This window comes from Otolemur garnettii, unplaced genomic scaffold (genome assembly GCF_000181295.1).
Source record: "Otolemur garnettii isolate 467f Iridium unplaced genomic scaffold, OtoGar3 scaffold00088, whole genome shotgun sequence".
NCBI lineage: Eukaryota > Metazoa > Chordata > Mammalia > Primates > Galagidae > Otolemur > Otolemur garnettii.
This window is the reverse complement of record NW_003852483.1, coordinates 3110270-3131564: the sequence shown is the minus strand read 5'-3', so window position 1 is coordinate 3131564 and position 21295 is coordinate 3110270. Positions and strand designations below refer to the sequence as shown.

Genomic DNA, 21295 nt, shown 5'->3' with positions numbered 1-21295 from the left:
AAAACGTCTGCTAGGCTGTTTTTAAGAATGCAGGAAATACATTGACATTTCCATATATGATCAGTAATAGCATTTAAGATACATATATCAAGTGCAACTATGTTAAAATCTTATTGTCTCTTTGTGAATAGTAACCATTAAACAAACAAACAGAAAGTATTATCTTCAATGTCAGTACCTACTAATATGTCCATTATTATTCAATAAACATTGATAATACAATAATAAAAAAAAAGATTGTTCCTAGTGTTCCTAGGTCCCTCTCTGAGAGCTAAGCATTGAGATTTTTAAAAGCTCCCCTGGGTGATTTGGAATTGTAGCTCATTTTGAGAACTACTGATCTAAGGAGCTAGTAAATATGTCAAAAAGAAAAAAATCTAAGATTACTTGAAGTTAATTTGAAACACAAATAGAGAAAGAACTTCAGGAGCTGATGACTCTGACTGGGAACCCTCTTCCTCAAAAGGCGCACCCCGACTACTCTGCTATGCCCCCACCAACTTGGCAGGCCCCTGGGGTAGAGAAGGGGTGGCCTCTGTTAGGGGTTGGATCATGTCCTTCCCAAGTTGAGGTCTTAACCCCCAGGACCTCAGAATGTGACCTTATTTGGAAATAGGGTCATTGCAAATGTGACTAGTTAAAGATGGGTCACACTGGATTCAAGTGGGCCTTAACCTAAGACAACTGGCACCCTCACAAAAAGACACTCATGTGAAGACAGACAGGGAGAACACTGTGTGATGGCAAAGGGGCAAGTGATGAGTGATGCCTGTACTGCACAAAAGCCTAAGAACGCTGATGATCACTAGCAGCCATCAGAAGTTGGAAGAAGAAGGACGGGCTTCCTCTCGGTTTCACAGGCAGTGGCCTTGTGGACACCTTGATGTTGGACCTCCAAACTCCTGAACTGCGAGAAAACATATCTGTTGTTTTAAGCAACCCAATTTGGGCTATTTTTTTAGAGGAGCCATAGGACACTAACAATACAGCCTCTAAATGGGCAGAACAGGGGCTTTTGCTCAGCTGGGCTGGACACAACAGCTTTGACCATTGCTGGCTGTGACCCCGCCTGCCTAAGTGGGGCTGGCCACAGTCACTATGTAAAAGCTGCTTCCTGTTCCAGAAGTGGCCAGCTGGAGTGTGTTTTGCTAGGAGGGGGTCTCAGGGCTGGTCCTGGGCCCAGCAAGACCACCCACACTCCTCTTTTCAGAACTTTCTAATGACCACACCCCTGTTCAGGAGTGACGATGTGACCATTATAAAATAGGAAGTTGTCTACATTTGAGCCCCTCATCTGTAGAACCCCTTTCTACCCCCCACATGATAGCTTATGGTGAAACAAGCTCAGCTGGGGAAGAACAAAAGCTCAAATTCTTTGTGTGATATTATCTTCAACCTCAAGAAACCATGGAAAGGAAGGACAGCTCCCATCACTGCCCATTAACTCAGGGCTGGTGAAGGTACAGTGGAAAATAACCCTCACACACTCAAGTGGGAATGCAACTTTTCACAGGATGGGGGGCAGTTTGCTAGGCCTATCAACACATTATCTGAACCTGTTGTTCTGTCAATGCAGTAAAACCATGAAAAAGTCTGTCTGGGGGTCCCGGGGTGGATCTCCATGGGGCCACATCCCACAGAGCCAAACCATGCATCAGTTCATCTGTTCTATATCAGCCATCTTGAAAATATGTCCAAGAGACAGCATTTGGGGGCAGGGGAGAGCAAAACAGAATGTGAAGATCTCATTTGTACTGAAATTTATAAAGATGAGAATCTGTGTGTATGTATGTGTATTAAAAATTATGCAAAACAAACTAGAAAATCTTAACAGTTGGTGGCTGAGGTGGGAGGTGGGAGGAGGGGAACCCACCTGTAATGGAAGGCAGTGCTGCTTCCTATTCTCATAAATCCCATTTGTGGCTTTTATTGTCAGTTTCAAATTGCAGCTGTAGGGGTGGCCCTTTGGTGGCTGCCTGTGACTCAAGGGCCATTCACCTTGGTTGGCAGCCTCCTGGCTGTAGTAACATCCAATGGGCTGTGGTTTTGTAAATGATTCCCCATCCAGCCTAGAAGCTGGGCCTTAGAAGCTTAAAGGGCTATATGCAGACAGCACCCTGAGTGCAGACACTGGTCTCTAGGGCTGGGCTGGGCCAGGTGAGGCTGCCCAGGTGGCTCAGCTGGAGCTGCACCAGGGCAGAGGACGGGCACCTGGTAGTCTTCCACTTCCAGAGGGTGGACAGTCACTGCTCATGGGTACTAAACTGTAGCCATCTAGATACAGGTGTGTTTGCTGCTCAGAGACATCAAGCACCTCCTGAATCACCAGGCAATCTGCTAGCCATGCAGCCTTAGCATAATACAGTATGATGCTGCTCGTAGTGGTGAAGCTGCTGAAATCACGAGGAACATCTGGTATACCCTTTTAAGCCCAGATGTGCACAAATGAGAGATTATAAGGGTCAAGCATTGCTTACCTCTGCGATTAACAGGGTCCTTAGCTACATATGCAACATAGTCTGTTGTGTCCTATTAAAGAGAAAGGAGACATCTGTATTACTATTCATATATGAGAGACAGCACAGCCAGGGATACAGCACACAAACCAGCAAGCTCATAAGGACCCAACCTTCACATAGCCAAATAATCAAATGTTGCCTAAGTAACAGCCCATGGAAGACTCGAACTGTAACATGGGCAAGAATCACCCAGAGGTCTTGTGATGCAGATTCCGACTCAGCAGGTCTGGAGCAGACCCGAGGCTCTGCGGGGACACAGACCTGCCAGTCCCTATCCACACTCTGAGCAGCATGCATGAAAAGCACCTGTTCTCGTGCACGTTGGATCACCTGAGAAACTTCAAAAACACTCATACCTGAGTCCCAGTGTGCAGATAATCTTATTTAACTGTTTTGAATATGAGGTCTGGGCACCAGATATTTTTAAAAGCTCCCTGAGTGACTGTCACATGAACCAACGTGGAGAACCAACTCTCGTCCCTGTCTATACTAGTGGTCCTCAGATTTGAGCTGGTGTGAGAATCTCCTGCAAGGCATGTTAAAACAGATTGCTGGGCATACCCCAGAGTTTCTAATTCTGTAGTGGTTCTGAGGAACTGCCTCAAAATTAGCATTTCTGACAAGTTTCCAGCTTCTAGTGGTCTGGGGAACACACTTTGAGAACCACTGGTTTAGAAGCAAAGCAGGATGGATGTTCAAAGATTGGTTTCAAATGCTCCCTGAGAAGATGAAATATGATCATTCTTTTCTTCTTGGACCTAAATAATTATTTTTGTTCTTTAAGATGTTTAAAAATATGAGCTCTATTTAGAAGTCTCACCCTTTTATGTGAAATGAGTTTCCTTGCCTGCCTTGTTATTTCACCAGTGCATGGAGGAGACTGTGACCTCAAAGTAGGCCAGGGCAACCACGTGCATTTTAGTTTCTAATAAATAAATAAGCATTGAGTTTCTAAAGAAATAATTCTCTTAACTCTTGAAAGCAGAAAAGACTCCTCTGCAAAGGTGATATTTTCAGCATTCAAACAAGTATCTATGGGGCAACTGGTAAAGGTTTTCCTCATTTTTGCAGGGATTTCCCAAATGTTATTGCTCCAAAGGCCTTCCAGAATGCTGATGACTCCCAAGGTTGTCAGCACTGAAAGCGTTCTGTTGAGAGTTGCTCCATATTTTCTCTGTGGGCAGAGGAGCCATCCCCTTCTCTCTCAGCAGCACCCCAGAAAAACACTCCAGTGAGAGACAGGATGAGGGAGAGAGCCAGTATGGGATGGGTGTGTCACTGAAGGTGATGGGTGGTGCTGAGCACTTTGGCAAACTTAATTCCCCTGGATCTTATACAACCCCAATAAGACCATGGTGGAGCAGAAGAGCTCTTGAGATAATGGCACTGATACCCTGGGTCATCTCCAGGGAGTGGCTTATCTAAGCTTTTTTTTTTCCCCCACTCAGGGCAGCGTCCATTGGTACATGAGCAGACTGACTAGGAAAGGGATGTGGAAGATTGTCAAACTGATCAAATTATCTTCTGGTCATTTTCTACAAGAGAGATCTGATTAGAATCTGAAGCTATTGGCAAAAACAAGGACTGCAGCTTGTAATCATAGACACTCTTCCTGAATTCATGGGATGTGAATGTTGGAGCAACCCACTCCAGTTTAACGAGGCACTGGAGTTTATTTTTAATTTTGTGTTTCATCTCCATTATTATATTAAAAGTTAATGCAAGAATATCCAGAATCATTTAGATGACCACTGTGTTATCTTTCAGTGCCAAGATGCGCAGTTGGTATTCAGCATTATGGGCGCCAGCTTTTTAAAGAATTAGAAAGAACAATCAGAGTAGACTTTGCTCACTTGAAGCAGCCTGATGTCACATTTGTGCATGATGTACAACTGAAGTTTTATACATGGAAGAATTTCGTGAAAGAATCAAGTGTGGGGGGTGCCCATGGTAACAGATACCAAACTCAAAAGTCCCTGAACTGTGTGGCCAATCTAGTATCACACCGAGAACAGAGATTTAGATTTAGCAATCTTTGTCCATCACAATAAATTAGTGTTACTTTAAATGTTATTGGCTTTCCAGTATTTATTTGTATTTAACTTTCACATTCGATTGGGGTTTAGAATTCAATAAAAAGTATAAACATAAGGAGTCTATTCTTAATTTGTTTTTATACATATTCAGCTAAAAAAATTAGAATCAGCCTTAGTTGTGTATACAAGAATAATTTTTTTTTAATTTTTACTTTGATCTGAGAAACTCTCTTATGGCTCAAAGTTGAGGAAGAAGGGACATAATATGTCCTTGACTCATAGATGGTTAATGGCCAAGCCAGGACATCACTTTTCTGATGTGACATTGACCCTTCTCTGACACAATAGGTGAGTGTATTATTGTTGAAGACAGCATTATTGTCATCACCCAGTTATATGGTGAGCACACAGCATTTCAAAGACGGGGCTGGAAGGGGCTCGTTCAATACTTGTTTCATCCCTGGTCTCACTCCCCAAGACCCTCTGAGCCTGGGCATTGTTCTGGTATTTTTTGGTAGCCTTATAATAATAACAGTAGATGGAAATTACAGTATGTTCTTTTTTAGAGGGGAATGCGTAATGTTTTTTAGTCTGTCTTATTTAACATTTCAAAATACCATTTTCTTATTGGGTAAAAGCAATAATGGCACATATACTCAGCAAGAGAACAAGGGCTAGAACCTAGAATTGTACATTTTATTAAAAACATGTACCAATTATAATATGCTAAAGTCATATACAGATCAGTTTGGAATAGGATTTCATGCACAATGTAAAATGCATTGGGATTGGTTAAAATGGAAAGTCACTAGGCCTCTGGTCCCCTGCTTTGATATTTTCTGTATCAGAAAAAAACAATCACAGATAAAAGATTATATATTAACTTAAGGATTATTGAATGTTTCAGTTTTTTTAAAAAATGAAGAGGTGATGAGGAAATTTGAAGAAAAATTGTATAGTTCTGTGTACATCCTGGGGAATAAAATAGTTTTAGCATAAACCAATGTATTTGGCTTCCCATAATCTAGATATCTGTATCACCAACTCATAATATCGTCATTGAGAAAAGGTTTCAGAAATGTTCCTGCAAGGAGCTATTAATGCAGGTGTACAAGACATCTACCTTTTACTTTCAAACTGGGTTACCTCCCAAATTTAGGAAACTATGATTCCGAGTATCACAGTGGGCAAGCAATCAGATAACCACTGCAAATTCATTAGACATAGGTATAGAGAAAGGTGTAGATATGTGTATAGGGCAGCAGAGGTCAAGAATAGGTAGACATATATATATGGACAGGATCTTAGAATGTGCTTTGGATGAGTTTGACTAGGGAAGATTTCCACTTGCTAAATATAGTTCTCAGTGAGGTTGTTCATGTTATAATGAAACATAAGAAATTATAAGGATTAGAAAGCAAGAAAAGGGAAGGGGAAAAAAAGGACAATCCTTGTGGTAGACTTTTGACATGAAGACCCTAAGTATGAAAAAGGGTCTCCAGGGTGTGTCTACCCTTTTTGCTTTTCTGCAGCACATTGGAAGAATAAGAGTTGTCTAGGGCCACACATTAAGTACATAAACACTAATGGAAAGCTGGTGAGCAAAAGGAAAGGTCCATGCACACTTATGATATCGGACACCATAGATAAACAAAATAGTATGTAAATAATCTGCATATGGCCCGTGGGCTGCAGGTTGGACACACCTAGATTCTAAGCCATTTGAGCTTATAGAATCAATGATTTCTAGTCATTCTTTGGCACTTTAGCATATAAGGGCAAAGAACCACCTGTAGGGGGCAAATCCCTTTCCCCTGCCAAGTGCCTTGGCTCAAGGGTCTGAAGAGGGCTCGCGAGAAAGCAGTGGGGCCTAGGGCTCTTGTGGCAGCCTGTGCCAGTTCTGGCAGGAACACTGCCCAATGCCCATAGTGGCCACAATGTCAGCCCCTGGTGCCTGCCCAGGTAGAACATGGGAGGAAAGGTAAGAAGGACATTGAGAAAATGCCATTCCTGGGTTGGAACTAGACAGGATCTCTGGCCTTGAGACAAAATTACTAAAACATGCTGATTACTCAGGCAACCTTGGACCAGTAAGCTTTTAAGTAAAATCTGAAGGTTGCTTACTCAGAATTTGACCAAATAACACAAAATGAAAATAATAACAAAAACACTACCTAGAAGACATTATTTTACTACAAAAAGGCTATTTAACACCAACAAAAAAAATCCGGAATTAAGATCTTTTTTTCAGCTGCGTAAGTTTAGCTCCAAGGAAAGCTCACTCTATCATTCTAATTTTAACATTTTCTCCTGGACTGGTGAGAGCTTTGCCCAGACCAATGAACATTAACACAAGAGCATTCCGGAGGGTGAGCCACTTCACCCCTGGAAAGGGCTGACTTTGCATTCTTCCCTATTCTGTGTCCCTGATTTCCTGCCTGGTTTCTTTAAAAGGCTGGACCATCAGCAGTGAGCAGGCAGGTAGGGCGTGATCCTGGGAGCTGGAGGTGGTTTTCTGCAGTCTTCTTCGTGATAGTACAGTTTAGAGATGGCCGCACTAATACTGAAATGCTGACATCATATTGTGGCATTCCTGCCCAAATATGGGAGTACATTCCCTTGTTAGTCCACCTTCTTTATTTAAGAAGCAAGGCAAAAATAGAACATTTCTCATTCTGTTCTCCATTCTCCCTCCCTCTCTCTCTCTCTCTGCAATTCCTTTCTTTTTGGCAAAGCGAATCGTTAAAGGGCTACAGTGTTAACATGAGAGAAAAATGTCAATTTTAAATGTTTATGAATAAACCAGACTAGGTAAATTCACAGACTTTGAGTAGACTTAAATTTTAAAATGGAGGTTCAATAGAAAAAAATTAACATAGAGTGTTGATGGGGAAAGTCCCTGAGACCTCTGACACCTCAGAAGCTGTTTTGTCACCCCTGAAGAAGACCAATGCCACCAGGATTTCTGATAGCTTTTAGCTAAAGAAGTGAAAATTAATAGTAGGTCCTTATCATAGGTTACCCCTAAAAAAAATGTTAGTCAAGATCTTTTGCAATTGGGAGGGGGAAACCAGTTGGCATCACAATTTACTTTCCTTGTAGTGTCTTATGAGGTGTAATTTAGAGGCAGGGGTCCCTTCTAAGACATCCCCAACAAGAGCAGAAGAAACAACCCCGAGGGCACTTACCGGGTCTCCCCCAGAGGCGAAGGAGATGGACCTCATGTGATGATTCGCTATGATCTGCCAGACCCAAGACAAGAAACAAGACGTGCTGTTACCACCCTTTCCACATTTTGGAGAGCAAAGTATTTATTGGCAGGCATCATACACTGACACATTTTCCTGAGAGTTGGTACCCATATGAAAATAAAAATCATCAAAGTTCTAACAGTAGCTAACCTTTCATCACCTGATGGTGGCTGTCCAGTTGCTTTGCCAGAATGATCTAATTTAAGCCTCAGAGCAGCCTGTGATGTAAGAACTATTGTAATCCCATTTTACAGGTGAGGAACCTGAGTCCGCAGGGGCTGAAATGCTGCCTCAAAGTATCAACAGCTAGTAAACAGGAGAGCTGGAATTGAGGCAGGGACTTAACAACTGTGCCTCTTCTGGAAGTAAACTGTCTCACCCACACACCAAGACATCTCAACTTATAGATTCTGTTCCCTAAAACATACCAGAGTCTCTGATACAGACATCACAGCTAGAATGAGGGGAAGCTTGCCTGTCCCCCCATTTTATCCTGTTTGTATCATTTGCATGTAAGTTAGAAAGCTGGCCTCTAAGATTCAAAGTCAGTGCCATCTACAGCACTCTTGTAATTTATCAATTTAAAAACCAGAGGGGACAATCCAAGTTAATTTTAAAATGGGAAATTTCCATTAGCTGTATAAATTGCAGCATGCAATGGAATTTAGTAGACACTGAGTAAATTAGAAGCTGCCCTAAATTTACAAAGCCACATAAGTCTTCCATGCTATTTTTATCTTTTTAAAGACAATGTAATGACATTGAAGTAAATTTCCAGGGGTGGGAATAGAGCTCTTGTCTCCATTCCCAACCTAACTGGGTTTATTTCTACAGTTCCTGCAGGCCCTTCTCCTTGGGCAGGCAGAATTTACTCAGCCATAATCCTACATCCCGGCAATCTGTCCAAACACGCTCCTGTGAAATTTGAAATAAAACATGATTGAATTATGAAAGAAAATAAGATCATTTTTAATCCCTGCTTTGGTTGCTGGCCCTTGCAGAACTTCAGGATCTAGACAAACATGAATATATAAGTCAACAGAAAATGTGGCTGGCCCCATAGTCCGAGCTGAGTTAAGCTAGTAATGTGGCCCTTCTCAGCTCTCTGGAGTCCTGGGGTAGAGGTAGAGGGCTCCTAAGAGAACAATGAGGAAATAGCACTCACTGAATAATGATAAACTATGGCTCTCAAATTTAAAATGTTTACTTATTTAATTAGTGTTTATAAGGCAGCTCTACAACTAGGATTTGGAATTAAATTGGAAGTTGTGACTTGAGAGAGGAAAAAAAAGAAGTCAGATTTGGCTAACATGATCAAGACCATTGCATTTGTGTCACTCCTTTAGGTAAGATAAAAATTGAAATGGGGAGCAACAAAGTTAGAGCTAATTGGGGGTCCAAAGCATGTGCTTCTGCTCTGAATATTTCATCTTGTTTCTTCCACTTGCAACTCCAAAGAGGGAAGTGGGTGTTCTTTCTGCCGTCTCTCTGGGTAGAGAAGGAAAGTCACTGTCCAGCCTGCTGTTCTCAATTTGCTACAGTTGGGACCAAGTTGGCCAGAATAGACAGCCAGGGCCATGTGTGCTTTGCCTTGAAGACTTGCCATCCATGCCGCCAGTCCCTTGAAGCCCAGCACTCTGCCCCACCCCCTAATCCCCAGGCCAGAAAGCACCCTCTGGACACTCTCACCCTGCCGCTGTGTCTGAAGTTGGAGCAGAACCGACCTGACACCTCATCTCAGTGCTCTAAGTGTTTGTTTTCTCTTTTACCAGGATGGGCAGGGGGAATCTGGTAGGAGATCTCACAGGACTGAGGCATCTGAGGACTAAACAAAGGTCGCCAAGTCATATACAAAAGAACGCCCTGGCTGTGAGGGGTGTACAGAGCCCAGCCAGGAGCAGCAGGTGCTAGGCTTGAGATCTCGCCAGAGAAAGGCTGGGCCTGCCCGGCATTCTGATCCACAACTTCCAGAGCAGAATAAAGGGTTCCATGAGGATGGAAGAATCAAGGGAGAAGTGGTATCTAGTTATGACAAAACAAAGCCTGGAAGCTGCTTCTCACTTCTGCATGTCTGCACTGGATCTAGGATTTATTGCACTCTCTTGGATGAGAAGTGGAGGAATAACTGAAGCTCAGGGATACTGCTTGCTTACCTGAGTAATACAGAAAGAAATCAATACATACAAACATGTTTAGCAATATAAAGGCCACCACGTGATCCCTGGTAACACACAATCAGAATGAGGCAGTGTCAGACATGCAGAGGTCATGTCTGAGCCCCAGAAGGGGAGCCTGGGCCAAGCTCTCATGTGACCTTCAGAACTGCCTCATTAGTAGTCAGGACAGCTATTTATACACCCACTTTTCGAGCTGAGAAAATGAACAATGGACAGATGAGGGAACCCTAAGAGGCAGACACTGAGCAAGAACACAACCATCCCAAACAGATTAGCCTTAATAAACACTGTGGCCGTGCCATCCAGGTTGGCTCCAGATTCCTTCCACAAGGGCTATACCACACACGTGCCACCTCCTCAGCCTATCACACCATGTACTGCCAGATGCTCCAAAATGACAAGCTAGTAAGGGGAAAAAATACTGTCAATGAGACTATGACATGCCTTCCTCTTCAAAGGTGGCAAAATAAAATGTGGCTGATGAAACAATGAAATATAGTACAAATATTTAAAACATGGGCAAGAACATTAAGGGGCGACTTCATACTCACATCACCTTTTCTTACACTGCAAGTAAACCCATTGATTTTATGCATTATTCTCCCCCCTAAAGGATAATTTATAGAAAAATTAAAGAGAACCAGTTTGACCCATCATTTTGTCAATGACCCTTCAAAGTGGTTAGGGTTCATAGACGAGCAAAGACTTGATGCAAACTATTCCACATGAGCTCAGGACAGCGGTGAGCAGGACACCTGTGGAACTCCCTGTGTCTGGAGCTGTGGGCAGGGACGGGAGGTCTGAGCACCCACACACCTGTTTGGAGTCGGGCGTACGCAGGTTCAGGCTGGCGGTGGAGATGGTCAAGGAGATGCTCATCCCTGCGAACTGGAGGTTGCTCTTTCCCAAGATGCTGGACAGCATTTTGCTTGGAGGCTGTGAAATCAAATAGCAGTATTTTAGCTGTTTATTTACTGGAGGTGACACTATCTGGGACTTTGTGTCATTCCTATGTAAAAGGGTGGGGACACCAATGTCTGCTGTACACTCAAACCCTCAATGACAGCCCCCCCCCCTCAGATACAGGAAGACAAAGGGAATGAATGTGCTGGAAGGGTGAGATTCAAGGCTAATATACACATTCTAGCACAGGCAATATGTAGACTGCAAACCATATAATATGCAAATACTGAGATGAGGACTCTTGCAGGCAGTCAGAGGGCAGTCAGAGATGTTGTCTCATGGGGGTCCCTTGTATGTGAACCCCAGGGGAAGCACCACTACAGCTTTGCAGACTCAGATACCTGGTCCCACCACACTGAAAGTCCAACCATCTCTCAGGGGAGGACTAGAATATACTAGAGCCATCCCAAAGAGTTGTGAGGATTCTTGTTGCTGAAGGTAACCACAAGTCCTTTGGCCCAAACATCCTCCCTAGTCAGGGCTCCCATGGACTTTCCAATTAGAATCTGATGGGCCTAGGACAGCTCAGGATGGGGAGCCAAAGTCTAGCTCTATCTGGAGTATCCCTCACCCTGCCAGAGATGTCCTTGGCACAGGATAGACAGACCATGTTTTCCAGCCAAGAACTTGTGTCCTAGGCTCCTGGAAGGGCACTGGCAGTACATGTCTCTCTGTCCCAGGACCAGCCCATCATTGAATGCTCTTTCTTGATGCACTAATTAGTTTCTAACTAAGGACACACTGTTGTTAATCTCCGGAAGGAGCTATGTATGAACAGAGATGCCCATGAAATTAAGATCAGAAACACCTGGGTGGAGCCCAGAAATCCACATTGCTTCCACCACTTGCACCGAAGAATCATGAGGGTATCCCAGGGCTTGTTAGCACCACCTGCCCCTAAAAGACGAGATTTTTTTATATTCTCAAACACCTTCCTACTTCCTGGATTCAAGATTCTGGAGGCTTATGCCAGGCACAATGGCTCATGCCTGTAATCCTAATGCTCTGAGAGGCCACGGTGGGTGAATCACTTGAGCTCAGAAGTTTGAGACCAGCCTGAGCAAGAGCAAGACCCTTGCCTATAGTCCCTCTACAACGGGACTTGGGAGGCTGAGACAAGGGAATCATTTGAGCCCCAAAAGTTTGAGGTTGCTATGAGCTGTGATGCCACAGCACTCTACCTAGGGTAACAGAGGGAGAGTCTCTCTCTCTCAAAAAAAAGATTCTTGAGCTTTGTTTGGTCCACAATATCCCACAGGGACTAACCAGAATACAGGCTGGCATATCTAAGTCTTTATTCAACTTCTCTGCCTGAAACTCAGCTATTCTATGGGTCCTGAAGACAGAAGCAGCCTGGAGCAACACAGCCAAGCACCCCAAACAACCACTCAGCCCCAGGGCAGATTCAGAAGTTCTCCAAGGCACATTATCCTACAAGTCAGGTTAGGCACAGAAAAGTCTTGACTGTGGATATTTAACAAAGCATTTACTGGGCACTTAACTAAAGAGTTTTTCCCACTTTCTCTTAGTGCAGAATTTCCCCTTCTGGTTCAAGCACCTAATTTAGGATAAAGAGTCCTAATACAGCAGCTGAACCTGCAGTCTCTGAAGCTAGGCCATGCAAGCTTGGTTTCTGACGCCACCTGCTACCTGCATGGTGGCCATTTATCTCTGAACTTATTGTCATCACCTGTAACATAGGAATATCCAGTGGAGTTCTAGTGCTGGCTTGTGCCAGCTAATGAGATCTAATTATTAAATTTAGGAATTTTATGATCTGGCCAATTAAATAGTATTAATTATTAAAAATTAATTTATATAAACTTACAATAAAATAAATTGTTTAAAAACTGGATAATAAATACTCAATACTCGTCACTTCCACATTGTTTTGCTCTGTTACTATTAACTCTGCTTTCAGCTAACTTGTGTTTACTGGGCCTGTGTGGTGGTAATATTACATCAAGGAGAGCTATTGAACATCTCTTCTTGACTCTGTTTTCAGGGACAGCATGTTGAAAGCTCACCATCAGCCACTGTGGAAGCATTTACACCACAGAAATTGGCAAATTCTACAAATTCAGAGCTCTCATTCTCTTTCCCAACCCTGACAGCTGATGTTAAACATTTACCAGCACACCCTTGAAGATAACTACCATACAGGATTGTTATAATTAAGTGAATTGATGGATATAAAGTTCTTGGAGAACTTTCTAGCCCTGTTTTAAGAGTTTGTTATTACCTTCTTCAGGGTTTAAGCCACAGTGAGTGACCAGGGGATCTACTTCCAGGACAGTGACAGTTAACTCTCATCAGCCTCATAGGAGAAAGAGCAATCTAAGGTCTTTCTGCTTAATGACAAGTCAGGCCAGAGGAAGGGGACAATGAGCAATGCTCTGTGAGTGGTGACATGAGAGAAGGAGGGAGTCAGGGAGGAATCCCAGCTGAGCACAGAGCATTAAGGACAGTACCTTTCTCTTCTTGAAGGCTCCTTTGGCATTGGGTACGGCTTCGCAGACTCGGCTGATGGCTTCCCTTGGGAGGACAGGAAAAGAGATCTATTTTATCATGTGTCGATCAGGATTACAGAACCCAGGGGCACTACACTTGCATGACTAGAGAAATACTGTCTGTTTATCTCAGCATAGCAAATAAACAGCTGCCATTTCAGGAATCAGCCAATTTCTCTTCTAAAACATAAAACTAAGTAAAACACAAATAGGCCATCTCTGCCTGGCAGACAACCTAGTTGTCTTTGCTGTGGCAGTTGTGTGCCAGTAGTGTTATATGTACCAGGGCCACATCATTTATGTAACATTTGGCTAAGATTCCATTTTTTTAAATCAGCACCCTAAAATGTACTCTTTCCAATGTTCTCTTCACTTCTGTGATCAGAACATTGTATGCCCACACCTAATCCATCACTAGTACAGATCAAAAAACCTTCTGAAGTGAGCTAGAAGGGAATAAGTTTGGTCCTCTGAACTTCATCTCCAGCTTCTGCAATAAATATTATAAAATTCAGAGGTGTTGAAAAGAGGGGAGGACCTCCAGGGCGAAGGAGCCAGAGTGAGGTTATGTGTAGGGCAGCGGCACAGCAGCCCTGGTGGGGCAACTACCACGGGCAGCCACCATGCACGCAGCCAGGGACCAGCGGGGCAGGGATCTACACACAGGCTGCACGGGGGAGGAGGGCTCAGGGAGGGTGAGGAAGCACAGCACGATGGCGCCAGTGAGTACCACAGGGATGGAAAGGGGATGCTGAGAAGCAAATGAGCCTGTGACTCGGCCTATGTGAGAAAAGGCTGGAGGCGGCCAGAGGTGGCTCCGCATCAGGGGCCCAGAAGGGAGCCGTGTGGAAGTCTCAGCTCCCACGTGCAGGAGGAGAAAATAGCAGGACGTAGAAAAAAATAAACAGGGATTTGGAGACATGGTGAATAAGAAAGAAGATAATAGGTCCTCAGAAATGTTTTACAAACTCTCCAAGATGAATATTTCTTTAAATTAATTCTTGCCACCTAGATGAAAAATAACCACTGTCACAGTACAATGTTGTCAAAGGAAATATGTTCATGGCAAATTTGACCATTAGGACAAGCTTTCCATCTGCCATTCAATTCCTTGTAGAGAGTGAGGAAGTTCTAAGTTCAGATGCCAGGAAAACTGTAGAGTGCGCTCTGAAACATCATGACTTAGAAAATGTGGAGGGAGAAGCAAATATTTTTCATGCTGATGCTTACTTGTATTTACTGCATAGTACTTTTCTGACTGTGGTTCTACCAAAGTGAACAATCATGTATCATCCAAAGTGCTTTCTAAAAGTAAATCTTATTGATGGCCAAGTTGTCTTGTCATAGAACTATGTGAGCTCCAGTGTCTGTATTTTATCTATTTAATTAAGAAAAAAGAAAGAAAAAAAAAACAATTCAAGACTAGGCACAGTGGCTCACATCTATAATCCTAGCACTCTGGGAGGCAAAGGAGGATCTCTTGAGCTCAGGAGTTCAAGACCAGCCCGAGTCCTGAGCAACAGCAAGATTTAGTCTCTATTAAAAATAGGAAAAATTAGCCACAGGTAGTGGTGCACACCAGTCTCAGCTACTGGGGAGGCTGAGACAGAAGGATCACTTGAGCCCGGGACTCTTGAGGTTGTCATGAGCTACGATGACACCACTAAGCCCATGTGATAGAGCAAGACTCTTATCTCAAAACAAAAACAAGTAGTTCAGTGAACCTCTACATTGAATTTATTACATTAAGTGATATATTTAGCTGAGAAAGACAGAAAAATCACTGATGGTCACAGCAGGCTAGAAAGATACTACAGGGTGGAATTTCTCCTAAGTCACACTTTACATAGCCCTAAAAAGCATCAGTTATCTAAAAAGACACGCAGGGCTGAGCAGCAGGCCTCTGCTCCTTCTGCACTACTTCTGGGGGAAGGAGGTGGAAACCACACATAGCCAGTAAGACGTGCTTACAAAGCACTGCAAATAATGAGCCATCCCACCCCACACCTCCTCACACAGAACAGCAAACAAGGGCTTCAGGGAACATTTGCAAATGTGAGAAGTTTCAGAAATTTCTCAGAGCTCAGGTACTCAAGAAAAGTCCAGAGAGCCCTGTGAAGCTTTAGAATCCCCAAAGGGGTTTTCAAATCAATCTGCTTTTCAGAAAAATATTTCTCCTTCATCATTGGCATAAATTCATTTCTAATGTTCCTATCACAACACACGTGTGTGGATTCTCATTTCAGCCAGGCTGATGGTATCTATTTCTGTTTGCAAGAGAAATGTGACATAACTATTAATAACTGCAATATTTAGATGCCTGAAATGAGTTACTTAAACTCCAAAATCTAATTTTAAATGGAACTATTTTCAATTTCCCTCCTTACTGTTTTAAGTGGGGTGCCTTTTGGTGAGCAGTACTGTTTCAATTTGTTCATTTAGCAATAATTATTTAGCTTTGTGTAATTCCATTTAATCCCTGTTTCAGTTCCAGGTACTAATTTTGCCCTGTTTTTAATAATAGAGATTGCTTCTTAACATTCTGTTCAGTATAACCCCATTTCTGTGAGCCAAATCATGACCTCAGAGCTCAGCTAATATGAAAATGGAACATTTGGCAGCCTCTGTAGTCATCTGAAAAAAACTGAAACCAGCCCTGCCCCAAATGCAAACCTTCACTATCCTCCTGACTTTACCATTGTCCCCTCTTCAGGCCAAAATTCTCATCATTAGGGCCTATACCTTTCACTGTTAATAACAGTGTCATTGAAACGTAAGATAGAATTTTAGAACTGGACTCTTTAAAATCAAGTAGCACCATCCTTTTCCATCCCAACTTCACCACGGCCCACCCTATTGCCCCAAACATACGCACACTTTACAGACTAAAACAATAGAAGAGATAGATGATTTCTGCCCTTCTGAGTTTGTAGGTATTTAGTAGGGGAAGGGATACCAAGCAAACAAATATATAAAAACAACAAAATGAGATCAATTTCATGAAAAAAAAAACAAGGAGTAAGCCTTGTGATGCCCGTGGTTACTCAGTAAGTGACGTGTGTTGAGTGGGCAGCTACCCAGGGAAAAAATGAGTTGAGCTCCTCTCTTTCCCCATATATGCGAATAAGTTCTAGATGGATCACAAACTGAATGTGTTCGCAATGAAACCACAAAAGTACTAAAAGGAAATTGGGAAGAATATTTTTTAATTATTTTTGAGTAGAAGGATGATACAAAATCCAGAAACCATGAAAGAAAAATACTGATACACTCAACAGCATAAAAATTTACACACAAGAAAAAATAATAGCATTTCACAGTCAAGGAGAGAAATGCCTTAATGTAAATCAGCTAGGAAAATATCAAAAGCCCAATGGAGAAATGAGTAAAGGATACGAACAAAGAATTCACAGGGAAGGGGATACAAATGGCTCTTGAAAATACAAAAAATATCTTAATTTTACTCATAGCAAGAATGCAAATCCGAGCCTCTACTGAAATTTCATTTTCACAGCCAAAAATGGAAGCATGGGAATACTTCACAGGGACACAAGCACAGGCACACAGGTTAGCACAGCCTCGGGGGGTGCTGTGTGATCACAGCCCCAGCAAAATGGAAGATACACAAACTCTTTGTCCAGGAGAATGTTCACTCTAAATGTACTCAGGCTAGATGACGTGAGCAACATAGGCCAATGGTAGCAATATTTTTAATAGATTGCTAGGAAATAATCAATGACTACCATTAAGACCCAGTTTACCAAGGTATGGTCCATTCACTAAATATACCATAATTTGTGCTTCAGAGGGAAATGCCTGAGAGCCTCCTTCACAACTGCTCTCACCCTTCTCCATCCTCAGCCCCCTCCAATCACACTCCTGTTCCCCAAGTTGTTCCTGCAAAACCTCCAGTGCCCTCCATGCCACCAAATGGAGCTGGGACCCTGGCTGACCTCCCCCTCCGACCCAGTGCTTGGTTCCACTCTCTTGATGCCTTCACACCTGGTGCTCCTTGATGGCCCCACTCTCCACCTGTGTGAATTTCTAGTCTCTCTGAGATTCCTGAGACCCTAAGCCTAGAGCCTCTACCCCCACTGTGAGCCCTGGGGTTTGGAGCCCATCTCCTTTCCTGCTCCGTGTGACCTGCACCTTGAACAGGTACAGCTACCATCATGGGCAATTTCATGCCCCTACCCTCTACCCTTTCTGTTTCAGTGCCCTCAGTGGGCCCACTGGGTCCCTGGCCGGATCAAGCCCCTACTCTAATCCGCTCACTTTCACACAAGGAAAAGTCCTCCATCACCAACACATCATCCCCTTTTCCTTGCTATCAGTAAGCAACCTGTCCAGGACCAGCAGAATAGTAAAGACCCTGAACTTCATTTAAAATGAAAGCACTCCTCCTCCCTCCCACAGCCTGCCTAGGGCTGGAAAAAAGGCACTTCCTAACCTCAGAGCTGCAGCTCCTGGCCACTTGGCAGAGTGGGGTGACTATGGGGGTGGAAGGCTATAGAGGTCAGAGGTCACAGGGTATCTCCCATGGCACTTTGGCCAGGGCTGAGGTTAGTGGCTGACTACTCTCATAGGTACTTCCCTCGCCTGAGAGGATGCGGGTGCCCCTGTGGTGAGGTGGACAGTGCCTGTTCTTCATCCCCACATATCTGCCCCTCTCAGTGTCCACACCAGGGGGAAGTTATAGTCTTTTGCTGCTCACACTGCTCTGATCTTTAGCAGAAGCCCTTGGGGTGAGGACACATAGATGCCACAACCTCCCAGATCAGCACCTCTGCCTTGCCACAGTGGGAGGACGGTTTCTCCCAAACACAGCCCCTCCTGCTACAGGCTTGACTCCTGTGCGTCAGACACTGGTCCACTGCTGACACATGCCCAGAGTGTGCTTCATCTCCTCAAAATCCCTCGTGCTATTTGAAACCGACATTTGTCCCCTCCCCTACAGTTGGACTCTCAGGGCACTAAGGACTTGCTCCTTAATTCCCAACCTTCATGCCTTCAGGGTAAGAGTTGGGAAAAGTGCAGCAAAATAGACCCTATTCCCCCATCTTCCCAAGTCCTCTGTGGGTGATTCAGCACAATAGCCCCTCAGTTTGGAGGACTGGAGCCTTGTGTCCCTTGAATCTCAGATAAAACAGAGCCAGAGTCCCAATTTATCCTGCAGTTATCCCCACCCACCTTCTGTCCAAAGGGGTGTCATCTTCTCTTGTCTCAATATAGCTTATGCTGCAGCCCACTGACCTGGCTTTATCTCTGGCCCCGTTGCCCCATCATATCTTATCCCAGAATTTTATACATAATTACCATACTTGTTGCTATCTCCACTTCAATGTCTTTTTTTGGGGGGGGGGGTTGGCAGTGCAGCTGAGGCTTTATTTTGGAAAAAGCAATTAAATTAAATTGGTTTTTAGTTGGGGGTGTAAGTGGGGGTAACCCAGGTGGTAAACTCCGCAGAAAGATGGGCTGAGGGGTGGGGCTGAGCCTCAGGTGGGTCTCCTGTTCCCTGGGCTCCCTGGCACAGCTGCCTACCCCACAGGTTCTGTGGCAGCCATGTGAGAGGGTAGACCGGAGGGGCCGCAGGGGCAGCTCACTTGGGCAGGACATCAGAGGACTCAGACACCAGCTTCCTGTCTCGGGTCTCAATCTTCTCCACAACCACAGCCCTGGAGCTGGTGCGGCTGAAGGAGCTGGAGCCCCCACCAGAGCCAAAGCCGGTCTGGAAGGAGCTCAGACCATAGCTGAGGCCGGGGCTGGTGAGGCCCCCGCAGGGCGAGCTCAGGCCACCTGAGTAGCCACTGGTGATCTTCGTGTGGATACTCATGTTCTGCATCCCCGACTCCAGCCGGCTCTCCTCGCCCTCCAGCAGCTTATGGTAGGTGACGATCTCCATGTCCAGGGCCAGCTTGACATTCATCAGATCCTGGTATTCACACAGCTGCTGAGCCATGTCCTGCTTGGCTTGACGCAGGGTAGCCTCCAGCTGAGCCAACTTGACATTCACCAGATCCTGGTGAGCAGCTGCTGAGCCATGTCCTGCTTGGCCTGATGCAGGGCAGCCTCCAGCTGGGCCAGCTTGGCGTTGGCATCCTTAAAAGCGAGCTCCCCACGCTGCTCAACATCCATGATGGAGGCCTCCAGGGCAGCCCTCTGGCCTTTGAGAGCTTCGATCTCATTCTGGAGCCGGCTGATGTTCTTGTTCATGTCAGAGATCTCCGTCTTCGTGCACCGCAGGTCGTCCCCATGCTTCCCAGCCTGCACCTGCAGCTCTTCCTACTTGGTCTGGTACACACTCTCAGCCTCAGCCCGGCTGCAGTTGGTGATCTCCTCGTACTGGGCGCGGACCTCAGCAATGATGCTGTCCATGTCCGGGGAGTGGCTGTTGTCCATGGACAGGACCACAGATGTGTCTGAGATCTGGGGCTGCAGCTCACATATCTCCTCTTCATACAACTGCCTGAGGAAGTTGATTTCGTCAGTCAGCCCATCCAGGCGGGACTCCAGCTCCACCTTGCTCATGTAGGCTTCATCCACATCCTTCTTGATGAGCACAAATTCATTCTCCATCTCCCTATGCCTGTTGATCTCCTCCTCATACTTGCTCTTGAAGTCCTCCACCAGCCTCTGCATGTTGCCAAGCTCTGCCTCCAGCTTCAGCTTCTCCTGGCCCAGTGTGTCCAGCTGTCGCCGAAGGTTATTGATGTAGCTTTCAAACATGCTGTCCATGTTGCTGTGAGCTGTCTTCTGCTGCTGCAGGAGGTTCCACTTGGTCTCCAGCATCTTGTTCTGCTGCTCCAGGAAGTGCACCTTGTCAATGAAGGAGGCAAACTTGTTGTTGAGGGTCTTGATCTCCTTCTCCTGGGTGCACACGGCCTGAATGTTGGGGTCCACCTCCAGGGTGAGCGGGCTCAGCAGGCTCTGGTTCACTGTGACAGCTGTAATGTCCCCCATACCTCCAGCCCTAGCGTAGCCTCCACCCAGACCCAGGCTGGTGCCCAGGCCACTCCGGAAGCTGCCGCTGCCCACCCAAGAGAAGCTCAAGGAGCTGATGTGGGCACCGGGCCCACTGCTGTATGAGTGGCTGCTGAAGGCCCATGGGGTGGAGGTAGACACCTTGTAGGACTTCTGGGTAACTCTGATGGACATGGTGAAGACTGGAGTAGAGGCAGGTGGGCCAAAACTGAGATTGGAGTAGGAGCGAAAATCTGCTTCTAGATCTCCACTTCAATGTCTTAAAGTCAACACGAACTTGGTATTTTCAAACCCAGCCTTAATTTTTCCCACACCAAAAACATTCCTCCCTCATATTCTCAGGACAGAAAACAGTGCCACAATCCACCTGGCGGCTCCCGCCCACACACAAATCCTGGGTGCCTCCCTTACCAGCAATATACCAAACCCACCACAGCTGTGTCCTCCATGGAGAAGGCCAAGTGGTCCGTGTTCCCAAGAAAGCTACAGTAGAGGAGACAGGATAACACAGGGCATGACAGAGAAAAGCCAAATGTGACATGCTGTGTGAACAGCTGAGCACATGAGTCCATCTTTCAGAGGACCCAGAGGTCAGTCAATCACCTGGTCAGCCGAGAAGCCTCAGTGAGCAAGGACTTGGTTGAAAGGGGCAGTAGGGGATGATGTAACAAGAAAATCCAAATGGGGCTTGGTCCAGAAAGGAGCAGAGCAGGAAGGTAAAAGTGAGAGGGGCTGTGGTCAGCGGGACCAGATTTGCTGAGAGTTGTAAAAGATACGCAGAGGCAATGAGGGTTTGGATGTAGGTCTGAGAGGCATTCAGGATGCACTGAGGAGAAGGACTTTTTAGTAGGCACAGAC

The 21295-nt window shown here is 44.9% G+C and overlaps 2 protein-coding genes across 3 annotated transcripts in view; both read right to left on the bottom strand.

Annotated features, from left to right (window-relative positions):
• Positions 1-21295, bottom strand: part of SHC3 (SHC adaptor protein 3) — a 159793-nt gene that overhangs the window by 51242 nt on the left and 87256 nt on the right. For both annotated transcript variants that reach the window (XM_012808351.1, XM_023516251.1), the window contains exons 3-6: positions 13418-13481; positions 10800-10919; positions 7744-7797; positions 2478-2529 (exon numbers count right to left, since the gene is read on the bottom strand). In XM_012808351.1, coding sequence (XP_012663805.1) covers positions 2478-2529; positions 7744-7797; positions 10800-10919; positions 13418-13481 — 290 coding nt within the window. The remainder of the gene's footprint in view (positions 1-2477; positions 2530-7743; positions 7798-10799; positions 10920-13417; positions 13482-21295) is intronic.
• On the bottom strand, positions 19056-20638 carry LOC105887457 (keratin, type II cytoskeletal 8-like). The gene is given in 2 exon segments (XM_012808352.1): positions 19056-19442; positions 19526-20638. Coding segments are annotated over 2 exon segments (1473 nt in total). The 5' UTR covers positions 20612-20638.